At 38.5% G+C, this 12,231-nt stretch overlaps 1 protein-coding gene across 5 annotated transcripts in view; it reads left to right on the top strand.

Moving 5' to 3' along the window:
• The window catches only part of LOC145994928 (uncharacterized), a 251,363-nt gene that overhangs the window by 109,346 nt on the left and 129,786 nt on the right, over positions 1 to 12,231 (top strand). For all 5 annotated transcript variants that reach the window (XM_083131426.1, XM_083131428.1, XM_083131429.1 and 2 more), the window contains exons 11-14: positions 3,057 to 3,180; positions 5,846 to 6,018; positions 8,873 to 8,915; positions 10,944 to 11,029. In XM_083131426.1, the coding sequence (XP_082987552.1) occupies positions 3,057 to 3,180; positions 5,846 to 6,018; positions 8,873 to 8,915; positions 10,944 to 11,029 (426 nt within the window). The remainder of the gene's footprint in view (positions 1 to 3,056; positions 3,181 to 5,845; positions 6,019 to 8,872; positions 8,916 to 10,943; positions 11,030 to 12,231) is intronic.

Raw genomic sequence — 12,231 nt, 5'->3', positions numbered from 1 at the left:
CCTTGGCCTTCCTACAGGTCTCTTACCATCAGGTTTCCCAACAAGAATCCTGTAAACTCCTCTTTCCTCTCCCATTCGTGCCACATGGCCTGCCAACCTAAGTCTTCTTGATTTAATTATTCTAATAATATCTGGACATGAATATAAATTATGTAGTCCTAAATTATGTAACCTTCTCCACTCACCTGTCTCCTCATCCCTTTTAGGTCCAAAGATTTTCCTAAGGATCTTATTTTCAAATACTCTCAATTTATGTTCCTCTTTCAATGTAAGGGACCAAGTTTCACATCCATATAATACTACAGGCAAAGTTACTGTTTTGTATATTTTAACTTTTAGTTTCTTAGATATTAAACGAGAAGACAAAAGTTTATGAAGAGAGAAGTAACATGCATTTCCTGAATTAAGCTTACTTTTTATTTCCTCTTTAATATAATTTTCATTTGTTAATATTACTCCTTAAGTATTTGAATTTGGAAACTGGTTCAAACGAGTTATCAATAATTAGATTTTGATTATTACCTAACACTTGGTTTTGGCCTGTAAGCATATGAGGTTTGGCTAGAAAAAAAAATGGATTGATGTTGCTATTGGCAAACAACGAATGCGCGAAGGTTGAGCAATGCATGATTCTATACTACCATACCCTGCCTACAGAATGACTAATTGCCCTGGGTGCAGGCCTCTCAGTTTCGCTGTGGCACTTGGACAAAGCGGAACGTGCGTCTGTGCTCCGTCGGAAAAATGCTGAGTATTAAAATGGAACAGCGTGTCAATATGAAGTTCCTTTACAAACTGGGGAAATCCGCAACAGAAGCGTACGACATGTTGAAATCTGTGTACGGGGATGAGTGTTTATCACGCACACAAGTGTTTGAGTGGTTTAAACAGTTTAAAGAAGGACAGGAAATGATCCAAGACAACATACGTTCAGGACGACCATGCACGTCGAAAACTGAAACAAACATTCAAAAAGTGAGTGATGTGATTCGAAAAAATCGTCGATTGGCCATTAGAGCAGTTGCTGAAATCAGGAATAGACAAAGAAAGTGTTCGACAAATTTTACATGAGAATTTGAACATGAGTAAAGTGTGTTCAAAACTCGTGCCAAGGAACCTGACATTGGAACAGAAGGAAGCTCGAGTGAACATTTGTACGGACACTTTGAAGAACATTGAAACAGACCCTACATTCTTAGTGAGAGTGATAACCTGTGATGAATCGTGGTTTTTCACGTACGACCCTGCCACAAAGCGCCAATCAATGCATTGGAAAACCCCCAGTTCGCCACGTCACAAGAAAGCTCGCATGAGCAAGTCCAAATTCAAAGCCATGATGATTGTCTTTTTCGACATTCGAGGCATTGTGTACGTTCATTGGGTACCGGAGGGTCAAACTGTAAACCAACATCATTACATTAATGTGCTGAAAACCCTTCGTGAGCGAGTAAGAAGACGACGACCTGATTTGTGGCAACGGAAGTCATGGATTCTGCACCAAGACAATGCTCCTGTCCATACGGCCCTGTCAGTGAAGACATTTTTGACTAAATATGGCATCCCAGTGTTAGAACATCCACCGTATTTGCCGGACCTTGCTCCCTGTGACTTCTTTTTATTCCCCAGAGTGAAGTCCACCCTAAAAGGAACCAGATTTGAGACAGTAGAAGCTGTGCAAAGAAAAGCGACGGATGTAATGAACATGATCTCCGAAAATGACTGGCAACACTGCTTCCAGCAGTGGAAAATTCGTATGGAGCGGTGTACAGATCGTGCAGGGGAGTACTTTGAAGGAGATAAAGTTCCTGTTGTACAAAATGCCGAATAAAAGATTTCATAGCATCAGTCCGGTTTTTTTCTAGCCAAACCACGTATATTTAGTTTTCTCTTTGTTAACTTCCAAACCTATCTCTTTAGCAGTTTTGAAAAATATTTTAGCATTATTCTTAATTGTATTCACATCATCTCCCAGTAAGTCTACATCATCTGCATATGCTAACAACTGAGTCACACCATTTAATTCTAGTCCTTTGTTAGTTTCTTTTACCTTCCTAACAGCATATTCTAAGGCAAAATTAAAGAGCAATGGAGATAATGCATCTCCTTGTTTTAACCCATCATGAATTGTAAATTTGTCAGACATATTAATACCTACACGAATTTTACTTTCTGTTTCACTGGTGCATTTTTTTATCATACTAACAAGCTTCTTAGGTATTCCAAACTCTACTAATATATTATATAATTTATCTCTTTTGACCGAATCATATGCTTTTTGGAAATCAATGAATAGCTGATGGACATTTTGATTATATTCCCACTTTTTTTCAAGTGTCTGTCTGATGTGAAAAATTTGATCTGTAGTTGATCTGTTACGTTTAAATCCACATTGATAATCACCTATAATTTCATTAGCATATGGTGTTAGTCTTGTTAAAAGAATGTTAGATGTATGTTTTGTATGTTGTTGAGAGTAGAGAAATTCCACAGTAATTATTGCAGTTCATTTTATCACCTTTTTTAAACACAGGAACAATTATGGATTCTTTCCACTGTTGAGGAATTTCTTCTTTATTCCATATTAAACAAATTAATTTATGAATTTGACATATGAATGAATTTCCACCATATTTAATTAACTCAGCTGGTATTAAATCAATGCCAGGTGCTTTGTTATTCTTTAGCCTTTTTTCTTGCTTTTATATATATGAAAGCAAACATTTTCCATAAGTGTATTTAAAATGTTCTTCGATATTATGTAGGTTAAATACTGAGAAAATAGTACTCACTTTTTCTGTGAAACTGTTACATTTGTAGTTCTATTAATTCCAATTTCAGTGGCCATTGCCACCATCCTTCTATAGAAGCTCGCCAAGCAACACTGCAACAAGTTCCAGTGAGGATGGTGGCAGTGGCCACCGAAATGAATAGAACTACAAATAAAACAGTTTGCAGAAAAAGTGAGTACTATTTTCTTTGTATTTATCTACTACCGTATCTCTCATTTCCCAGTTACAAATTATGTAGGTTAATGTATAATTTGATTTTGTCTGCAGTGACCCAGATTTTAGTGGTTTTGTTACTGTGACATGCCAAAATAAGTGTAAAGTTCATTACCATATCATCTGTTGGAGGGATTACAAGGAATCTATATCAGAGGCAATGAAGTTACAGGATAAGGTTAGTATGCGTTTTAACATGCATGAAAAAATTTAAAACATGTATTTGTAACTTGTAGAAGGCAATATGAAATTGAAAGTGCAAAATTTACATGCTTTTCCCTACATTTCAGGTTAACTTATAGTTAACTTTACATGTATTTTATTTCCTTCTAGTTTTGAATTTTGAAACTTACTTAATTTACAATAAAATTGAATTTACCATGTTTCAGATTCTAAGTTGTGTTTAGTTGTGACTGTAAATATAGTGTTAACAAATGGTCAAAATAAGATGTAATTGAAGTGAGTGATACCCCTTCTCTTCTGGTGGCCAGCTCTAACAGTAATTCCTAATACAGAAAAACCTCGTTAATACGATATTGGTTAATACAAAGTACCCTTTAATACATAGTTCTTCCCATTCCCCAGCCGATAAGATAAGATTTATAATGTATTTCAGTACGGATAAATCAAAATACGAATAATTTTTAATACAAAGTTGTTTAAAGATCCTTCATCAAAACTGTCTTTGCTTAATTCGAAGTAGACACCTGTGTATGTCGACAAGAGAAGATGGAATGTGGAGAGAGCTTGGACGTTATTTTAACTTGACCTTGACATGTTTCCTTGTCCTAAGAGCTGCTGACAACTCAAGGGAAGCAGCCCACAATGCCCACTGGACTTGCATTCTTTGTCAATTTGCATGGCAGGTCAAGCTCTTTCACTGCTGAATGCGCCACCTTGGAAATATTCTACAGTGCCAGATGAGCAATGTGAGATAAGATCGCAGGAATGTTCTAAAATACAAGACGCATACCACCTGGAAGTCTCACCCGTCTGTCTAGCTCTGAGCTCGAGATTCAGCAGTTTCCGGTGAGCGAGCACATCTTGGCCTGGTAGCCGACAACTTCCCCACCCATGCAACCAGTATCATTGTGTGTTTGGCTGTGGTAGCGGAAAGGTGAATTTCACCATGAGTCGAATGAAGTGGGGTGTATATGAGAACTGTGTGGCAATAATCGAACTGCACAAAGTTGGCAAATCCCCATCAGACATTTTCAACACCCTGAAATAGCTGAATATCAGCAGGATGTTCATGCATTGGAGCATCAACAGATACTGTGACACAGGGACAATTGAGGACCACCCCAGGAAAGGTAGTCTTCGCAGCGTGAGGAGCCAGAAGCTCGTGAAAGCAGTGGCAGCGTGGATTCGACGAAATCCTGTCAGGAATCGAGCAGTGATGACTCGAGAGCTGAACATTTTGAAAATGTTGATGTTGCATGTGCTCCGTGCTTATCGGCGAAGTACTAGTCACTTCCTCATTCCACAGCTTAAGGTCCAGAGGGAGCAGAAAACAAAAAGACTCCTTCAGCATTACGCAAATGGTGGCCACAGGAGAATCCTCTTCACGGACGAAAAGATCTTCACAATTGAAGAGTCTTACAATCGTCAAAACGACCGTGTTTATGCCTCGACATCCCAGGAAGCTCGTTAAAATATGCCACGAATCCTGAGAGACCATCATCCCGCCTCAGTAATGGTTTTGTGGGGGTTTCGTACAATGATACAGCTGACCTCCATCTCTGTGAACATGGTGTGAAAACATCTGCAAAAGTGTACCAAGCAACAGTGTTGGTGTGACACATGTGAAATTGTTGACCTGCACCTTGTTCAACAATGAGCTGTGGAGCTGAGTGTTGTGATCGATGACTGGTCTCAGGGACTTGGGACTTGTGTGAAGGCCAGAGGTGGCCATTTTGAACAGTGATTGGTGCTCTGTGTTGGCAAGACCTGTACCTTTGTAACATCCAAATATTAATACATTAGCGTGCTCACTGTGCCTGTAGTTCATTATTAATTTTGTAACAGAATTTATGATACGACTAGGTATAATGTGCAGTACAATCCAGGTTCAAGAAAGTGGCTCCCTTAGTTGTAGGTCGTAAAGCTGTTGCTATGTTGATCAAGAGAGAATGATATAATACCTTTTGAATGGGTCACCTGTTGCTTGGTGGACCAAGAGGAGAATATCATCTTGTGTATCCAGAGACTCACCAATCCATACCACCTCCCCCTCTCCCTTCACTGTGCTTAGCATCCCAAAGCTTTCACTTCTGTAGTAGAAGAAAGCAAGATCAATATTATGTTACGGATTTGCAGCACTCTGGAAGTTATTTTCTACTGCTTTTCACCTGATAAATACCGCTGATACACATCCCGTGTGATGGGAGGTGTATACTCGAATTCTGCCAGAATGGCACCTCTTTTCTTAGTGTCATGAAACATTCCTTAGTGTCATGAAACATTCCGTTACAATGTGAAAAAACATGGGAAAAGCCCATTTCACATTTTTAGTGTATTTTAAAAATTATTATTACTAATGAAATCCAACCTTGTAATTTGTATTAGCGCCTGTTGATACATACGTGTTACATGCAAGAACATAGTGTATACATGTGTGTGGTTCCATGTTGGCTGTGTGGACCTACAATTTAAAGTGGGATCCTAACCACTGTGCAATGTGTCTCCACGAGCAATAAATTATCATACCAACCCAAACTTTGGAAAAGTATTGGCAATTATCAGTGATTAAAAACGATAAATAATCAATAGCTTCCAACATGATAATATATTTTATGGCTGTGAAAATATTGTTAAATTTTTATGTTCTTTTTCTGATGCAGGAGATACTTGGCCGACGGTGTCCAACTCCTGATTGTATAACAGACGATGGCAGCCCTTGTGTGTTTTGTTTAATAGAAGTGACTGGATCAGATGGTAACGTAAAGAACAGATGTGTCCGCGATGAACCTGTGAAGACTGAAGGGAAGGTGAAGGAGAAAGATACAAAAAAGAAGTAAGTAATATTCATTTGTTGTAATGCATGCAGTTGTTTCACATCTGAAATGTTCTGTTTGTCAAGCACCTTGATTTTTTGAAATTATATTATCATAATAGCAATGTTATTTATTTTACTTCAAATTTGAGCTGAGCTAGTACCACTCTGAATCAATATGATAGCAGTGTTGATACACTTCCTGTTGCCAGCTTACGGGGGGAAAAAATTGGAAAATTGCCTTATCGATGCTGAATGGATGAAATTTGGAGGAAGGCACGACAAAAGACCACATAATGTCTGTCCCCCAAGTCGTAATTTTTTGATAATTTTTGAAAATTGGTCATTTCCTGCTGGATCCCCAATAGTCACATGTGAACAAGTGGTTTTGTTTTTATTATTACATGTAAAGTAAAATATAACGGAAACATCTGTCGTTGAACATTAATAACCTGATTTATAAGTTCTGTCCTATAATGTTGTAAGGGAGAAAACCATCATCCATTAGCATATTTTTTTAAATTCTTATCTCCCTTATCCTTCAATACTGCTCCCCTATCTGGACCGTGGCTTCAAAAGTGGCTTCAAAAACTAATCTCTCCTGGATTCATTCTGCCCTCAACTTTTTCCTCTCTCTTGCTTGTCATGGAATACCTTCTCTGAGGCAGCTCCACAAAACAGATATTATCTCTGTCTTGAATATCCAACCACCACACACTCATGGAAAATTAGCAGACATGAAATTTTTACATAAAATCATGAATGGCAAAATTAAATCTGAATTTTTCATCAACAAATTTCATCCAAGAGTACCCACGCGACCAACATGCAATGTAAAGCTCTTTCACAATCCCACTACAAGGCTCTCCCTCATGTCATAACCTGCCTCCAAATGTTGACATATTCTTGCCAGAGCAGAGTTTCAGAAAATCGTTAACAATTTGTGTAATTTAGTTTTTTTCTGTGCCATCTTGCACTCTATTGTTTTGTTCTTATTATTGTTGTTGTTTTCCTGCTGTTAACTGTTTCAGTATAAAATGGTCATTCAGTAATATATCTGAAACTTTAGGTAAAATAAAAAAAATGAAATACAAGGTGTACAACTTTGCTTCCGCCGTTTTCCGACAAGGTGTACAACTTTGCTTCCGCCGTTTTCCGACAGGTGGCAACAACAGGAAGTAGCGGTCGAAAGAAGCAGATCGCAGACTTCACGCAGTTAGCTTGGACCTCTGTCAAGATAACCCCATTCAAACATTAGTCGAGTGGTGTGTGCATCGTGAAGTTGTTCGCGATTGAAAATGTCAGTGTATGAGCCAAATTCTCGCCATTTGCAGGAGGTTCTACTTTTTGTTTCAATATGAAGAAAACTGCGGCTGAGGCTCATCGAATGCTCTCCACTACGTATGGTGAGGATGCTATAAGTGAGAGAACCTGTCGTGAGTGGTTTCAACGCTTCAAGAGCAGTGACTTTAACGTCGAAGACCGGCATAGTGGTGGAAGACAGAAAGTTTTCGAAGTTGCAGAATTGGAGACATTGCTGAGTGAAGACTCGCGTCAAACTCAAGAAGAATTGGCACGATCATTGGGAGTGACACAGCAAGCCATTTCAAAACGTCTGAAAGCCATGGGTATGATTCAGAAAGAAGGAACTTGGGTCCCGTATGAGCTGAAACCAAGAGACGTTGAACGGCGTTTGTGTGTTTGTGAACAGTTGCTTCAGAGGCAAAAACGGAAGGGATTTCTGCATCGGATTGTGACCAGGGACGAAAAATGGGTTCATTACGATAACCCAAAATGCAAAAAATCATGGGGATATCCCGGCCATGCTTCCACGTCGACGGCCAAACCGAATATTCATGGCTCCAAGATCATGCTCTGCATTTGGTGGGACCAGCTCGGCGTCGTGTACTATGAGCTGTTAAAACCAAGCATTGAAGGACAAACGGCTGCAATACAGCGAGAGGCACGACAAAGTGATTTTGCAGCATGACAACGCACGACCCCACATTGCCAAAGTGGTGAAAACGTACATGGAAACATTAAGATGGGACGTCCTACCCCACCCGCCTTATTCTCCAGACATCGCTCCCTCTGATTATCACCTGTTTAGATCAATGGCTCATGAACTGGCTGACCAACACTTCCGATCTTATGAAGAAGTCAAAAAGTTGATCGATTCGTGGATCGCCTCCAAAGATGAACAATTTTTTAGACGCGGCATTCGTACGCTGCCCGAAAGATGGGAGAAAGTAGTGACCAGCGATGGACAATACTTTGAATAATGCCTGGGTAAGCAATGTTTTCCATTACAGCGTCATATTTTTGGGGAAAAACGGCGGAAGCAAAGTTGTACACCTTGTAGAATAAAAGCGACATTTTCAAGTCATGTTGAAAATGGATACATACAACTACTAACAATTCATACATTGTTTTGTCATTCCAGTATGTCATATTTTTATATGGATATAAACGAACAAAAAAGACGGAACTGAATTATCATGTGTAGTTTTTAAAAAATCACGCATCAATTGCATCAAGTGGTGGTTTTGTTTGAAACAAACTCTCCATGAGTGCATAATTTAGGTGGTTTCATATGATATTTGCTGTCTTCTAAAGGTTAAATGTGCAATTTCTTATTCTAAGGTGAAACCTTGTACAGTTATCTGGCTACAGACATTAATTAAGGATAATTGATTTGCTATTGACAAAAAATTCACGTGGTCCATCCCTAATTGATAGTAATGTGTGTAAGCAGTGACAGAGCAAATACATTAACAGTTGCTTCCAAGAGAATTTTAACTCCTTTGAAAGCAAAAATGTTGCCTGTATACAAATCTAAATTATTTGTCTAATTACACTTTTTATTTCATTTTAGAAAGAAGAAGGATAAATTAGAAGAATCTAAACTGCAAGAGAAGGTAAGTGCATAATATATCCACACAACGGAATACCATTATGTTTTATTCATAATTGGGAAAAGAGAGACGTGGTAGTATATAAATACAGAAAAACTAGTAGTCACTTTTATCCCCGAAGCTGTTTTTTCTTTTTCGATTAATTTCAGTGGCCACTGCCACCATCCTTGTTGGATCTTGCTGTACTGTTGCTTGGCGTGTGTCTTTTGTTTGTAGTTCTCTGGCTGCTGCTAGGTGCGCTGTTGTTGCGCATATCCAAAGCCCTTCTCCCATATAGCATGAAAGTAGCGCACAAACCCAATTCCAAAATAGCTGATAAACTGAACAAACACAAACGGTACATCCTCTTCCCCCTTGATAACCCAGGTGTATACGATGTAGTGTGTGAATGCAAGGCACATTACATCGGCAGGTCCATCAGATCTGTCAATGAAAGAATCCAACAGCACCTAGCAGATGCGAAAAAAGCCCAACCCACTGAGGTCTTGCTAAACATATTAAATACAATAGCCATAAAAATCAAAAGGTTCAAGTCAAACACACTGCCCACATGCTCGTAGACACCAAAATCAAGGAAACGCACTCCATAATGCACTTCCCGCACGAGCTAAACATTGATTGCGGACAAGCGCACCACACTTGATTCCCCTACTACAACAGTTATCGCCCGGAAATAGCAGACAACACAGACCGAGATGCACAGTTAACAACAGCGCACCTAGCGGCAGCCAGAGAACTACAAACAAAAGACGCACGCCAAGCAACAGTACAGCAAGTTCCAACGATGATGGTGGCAGTGGCCACTGAAATTAATCGAAATAGAAAAACCAGTACTAGTTTCTCTGTATTTCTCTGTATATGTTTTAGTTCCATAATATGGATGCTATTGTCTGCAGTCTATGCCTTCACCTTATTATTGTATTCCGTACAACAAATTGTGCAACTTTCTAATACCTGTTGTCTCTCTGTCCCATATCATTAGATAGAATGTATTTCTCTTTAACTGGCAGCAAATTTTAAGTGTAAGGTGCATGTGAAGGTTTCCTACAATCTAAGAAATTAGTAACACGGCATTTTTGACACAAACACATTCATGTTTATAATGTTATTTTAATGTAATGGCATATTCTTGTTGAATGTGCCAATTTTGCTTTCTTCAGGCAGACTTTTGATCTTCCCAAGTGTTCATCATTCCTGTTGGGAGATGACAGTGTCTTAACAAATGTTTTTAGCTATTTGCAAAAAGCTTGTCTCTTCCACTCCATGTGAGAAAGTTTTTAGTTTACCCTACGCAGACATGAGCCAGCTGAACACAAATAGAGTTGTGTTCGTAAGAGCAGTGTAGCCATCTGAGGTCTGGTTAAGCGAAGCAGGTGAAGTGACGTGGGAACATTCTATGTTTTGAAGGAGATGGTGTTCAGTGAATAACTATAATAAAAAAATATTTGCATTGCAGACTTGTGTGCGAATAGGCAGAAGCCGCTACTGCACCTAGCCATGTCCTAATAAACAAACGCACACACAACATACCAAGTATGTACTACCTTTTTACAGCACAACCTTGCACACTTGTATTGCAGTGTTGAAATATAAGTTAAAAAACTTTATCATGGGACAGTTATTCAATTGATATTACATAAAGAATGCGGAATGGAAAAGAAGATCAAATTTCATTTTACATTAAATTTACTACTTATTTTGTAATAACCATAGTTTCCTTTACGTGCAGTACATACATATTCACTTGTTTTTCTTTTATGTTTGGATAGGTGCAATGTTGTTAAGAAATTCAGTGGAACTTTGCCTACACAATTTTTCCACAAATTAAGTCTAAAGAACAAATAATGTGGGGAAATGTAAAAGGCAAGGAAATTTTTACAACACATTGATTTAGTGGTATTAGGAAAGGTAAAATTATAATGAATAATGTAAAATCTAAATTCCACTGTAAAAATGAAATACACTCGAGACTCTTGGTAGCACTGTGTACAGGTAATATGTTTTCATTACATTTATGCTTTTTGTACCCAGAACAAACCAAAACCACGTCCGAAGGAGAAGAAACCACCTCAAGAGATAGTAACAAAGCCAGAGACAAGCCCTCCACCTAATCTCGAGTAAGCTAATGTTTTTCTTTTTCCACATTCTTATTTCAAATACTGTATTTGTAATTCTAAATAAGGCAACATTTTTCCTGCATCTGTTTCATCAGTTCATCCTCATTGTAATTAACCTAAGAAGGTGGAAAAGCACAATACCCATAAATACATACATCTAAATATGAGATAAAGTATTGTACCATGTTCCAGTGAGAGTTGGATATTATTTGTATAATTTGAGGTTAATTAAGAAGTTAGTTTTTCACTTTTCTAGTGGGTTGATTGATTTGGTTTATTTTACTTGGCGTATCTGCCACCTTTGTCTAATGAGAACAGTGGCACAACCACAGGGGGAGAAGGGGGGGGGCATGGCCACCCCAGCCTTCGACGGAAGTAAATTCTAAGGGGTGCAAACATTGACGGCCAAGGGCACCTGCAAGGAGGGGTGCACAGAGGAGAATTACACCTTTTGATTTCAAATTTTATGCAAATAAAAGTACATTTCATACAATTTTCTTGCGTTCGCTCGCAAAGCCAACTTTTCTGTCTCATCAAGTTCAGAGCCATAGCTAGGTGGCGGTGGGAGTTGGCCATGGGTACAGAATTATCTAAATGAAAAAAAGTTGTGAAAGAGAGAATGCCTTGGCACCCCTTGATATTATTTGCACCCTATTAGGGCCAAATAGGGGGGGGGGGGCAAACATTGTCGGCCAAGGGAACCTGCAGGGGGTGCACAGAGGATCAATTGCCCCCTTCGATTTCAAATCTTATGGATATTAAAATACATTTCGCAAAATTTTCTTGCTCGCTTCGCTCACAAAACCTGCTTATCCCGGTATCGCCAGGTTCAGACCTTTAGCTAGAAGGCAGCGGGAGTCGGCCATGGATGCCAAGCGATCCAAATTTTAAAAAAAGTTGTAAAAGAGAGAGTGCCATGGCATCCAGTGAAATTATTTGTGCCCTATTAAATCAATATTATTTCAATTGCAAAAATTGGATCTAAAAATTTTCTTGCTTGCTTTGCTTGCAGTATAATTCTCTTTTAGAATGTAATATATTCAAATAATGTGTGTTGTATATATGTATTGAATAAACTTTGAATACATTCACAATTAATGTTAGCATGTTGCATATGTATTTTCTTATTTTATGTCGCTCCATGGTGCATATGTGTAAAACATATGTTGTACATACAAAAATAATTATATATTAGGAATGCA

The sequence above is a fragment of the Lepisma saccharinum genome, chromosome 11, assembly GCF_977018435.1.
Source record: "Lepisma saccharinum chromosome 11, izLepSacc3.1, whole genome shotgun sequence".
Lineage (NCBI taxonomy): Eukaryota > Metazoa > Arthropoda > Insecta > Zygentoma > Lepismatidae > Lepisma > Lepisma saccharinum.
The sequence above is the reverse complement of the archived record's forward strand: the minus strand, read 5'-3'. Positions and strand labels throughout refer to the sequence as shown.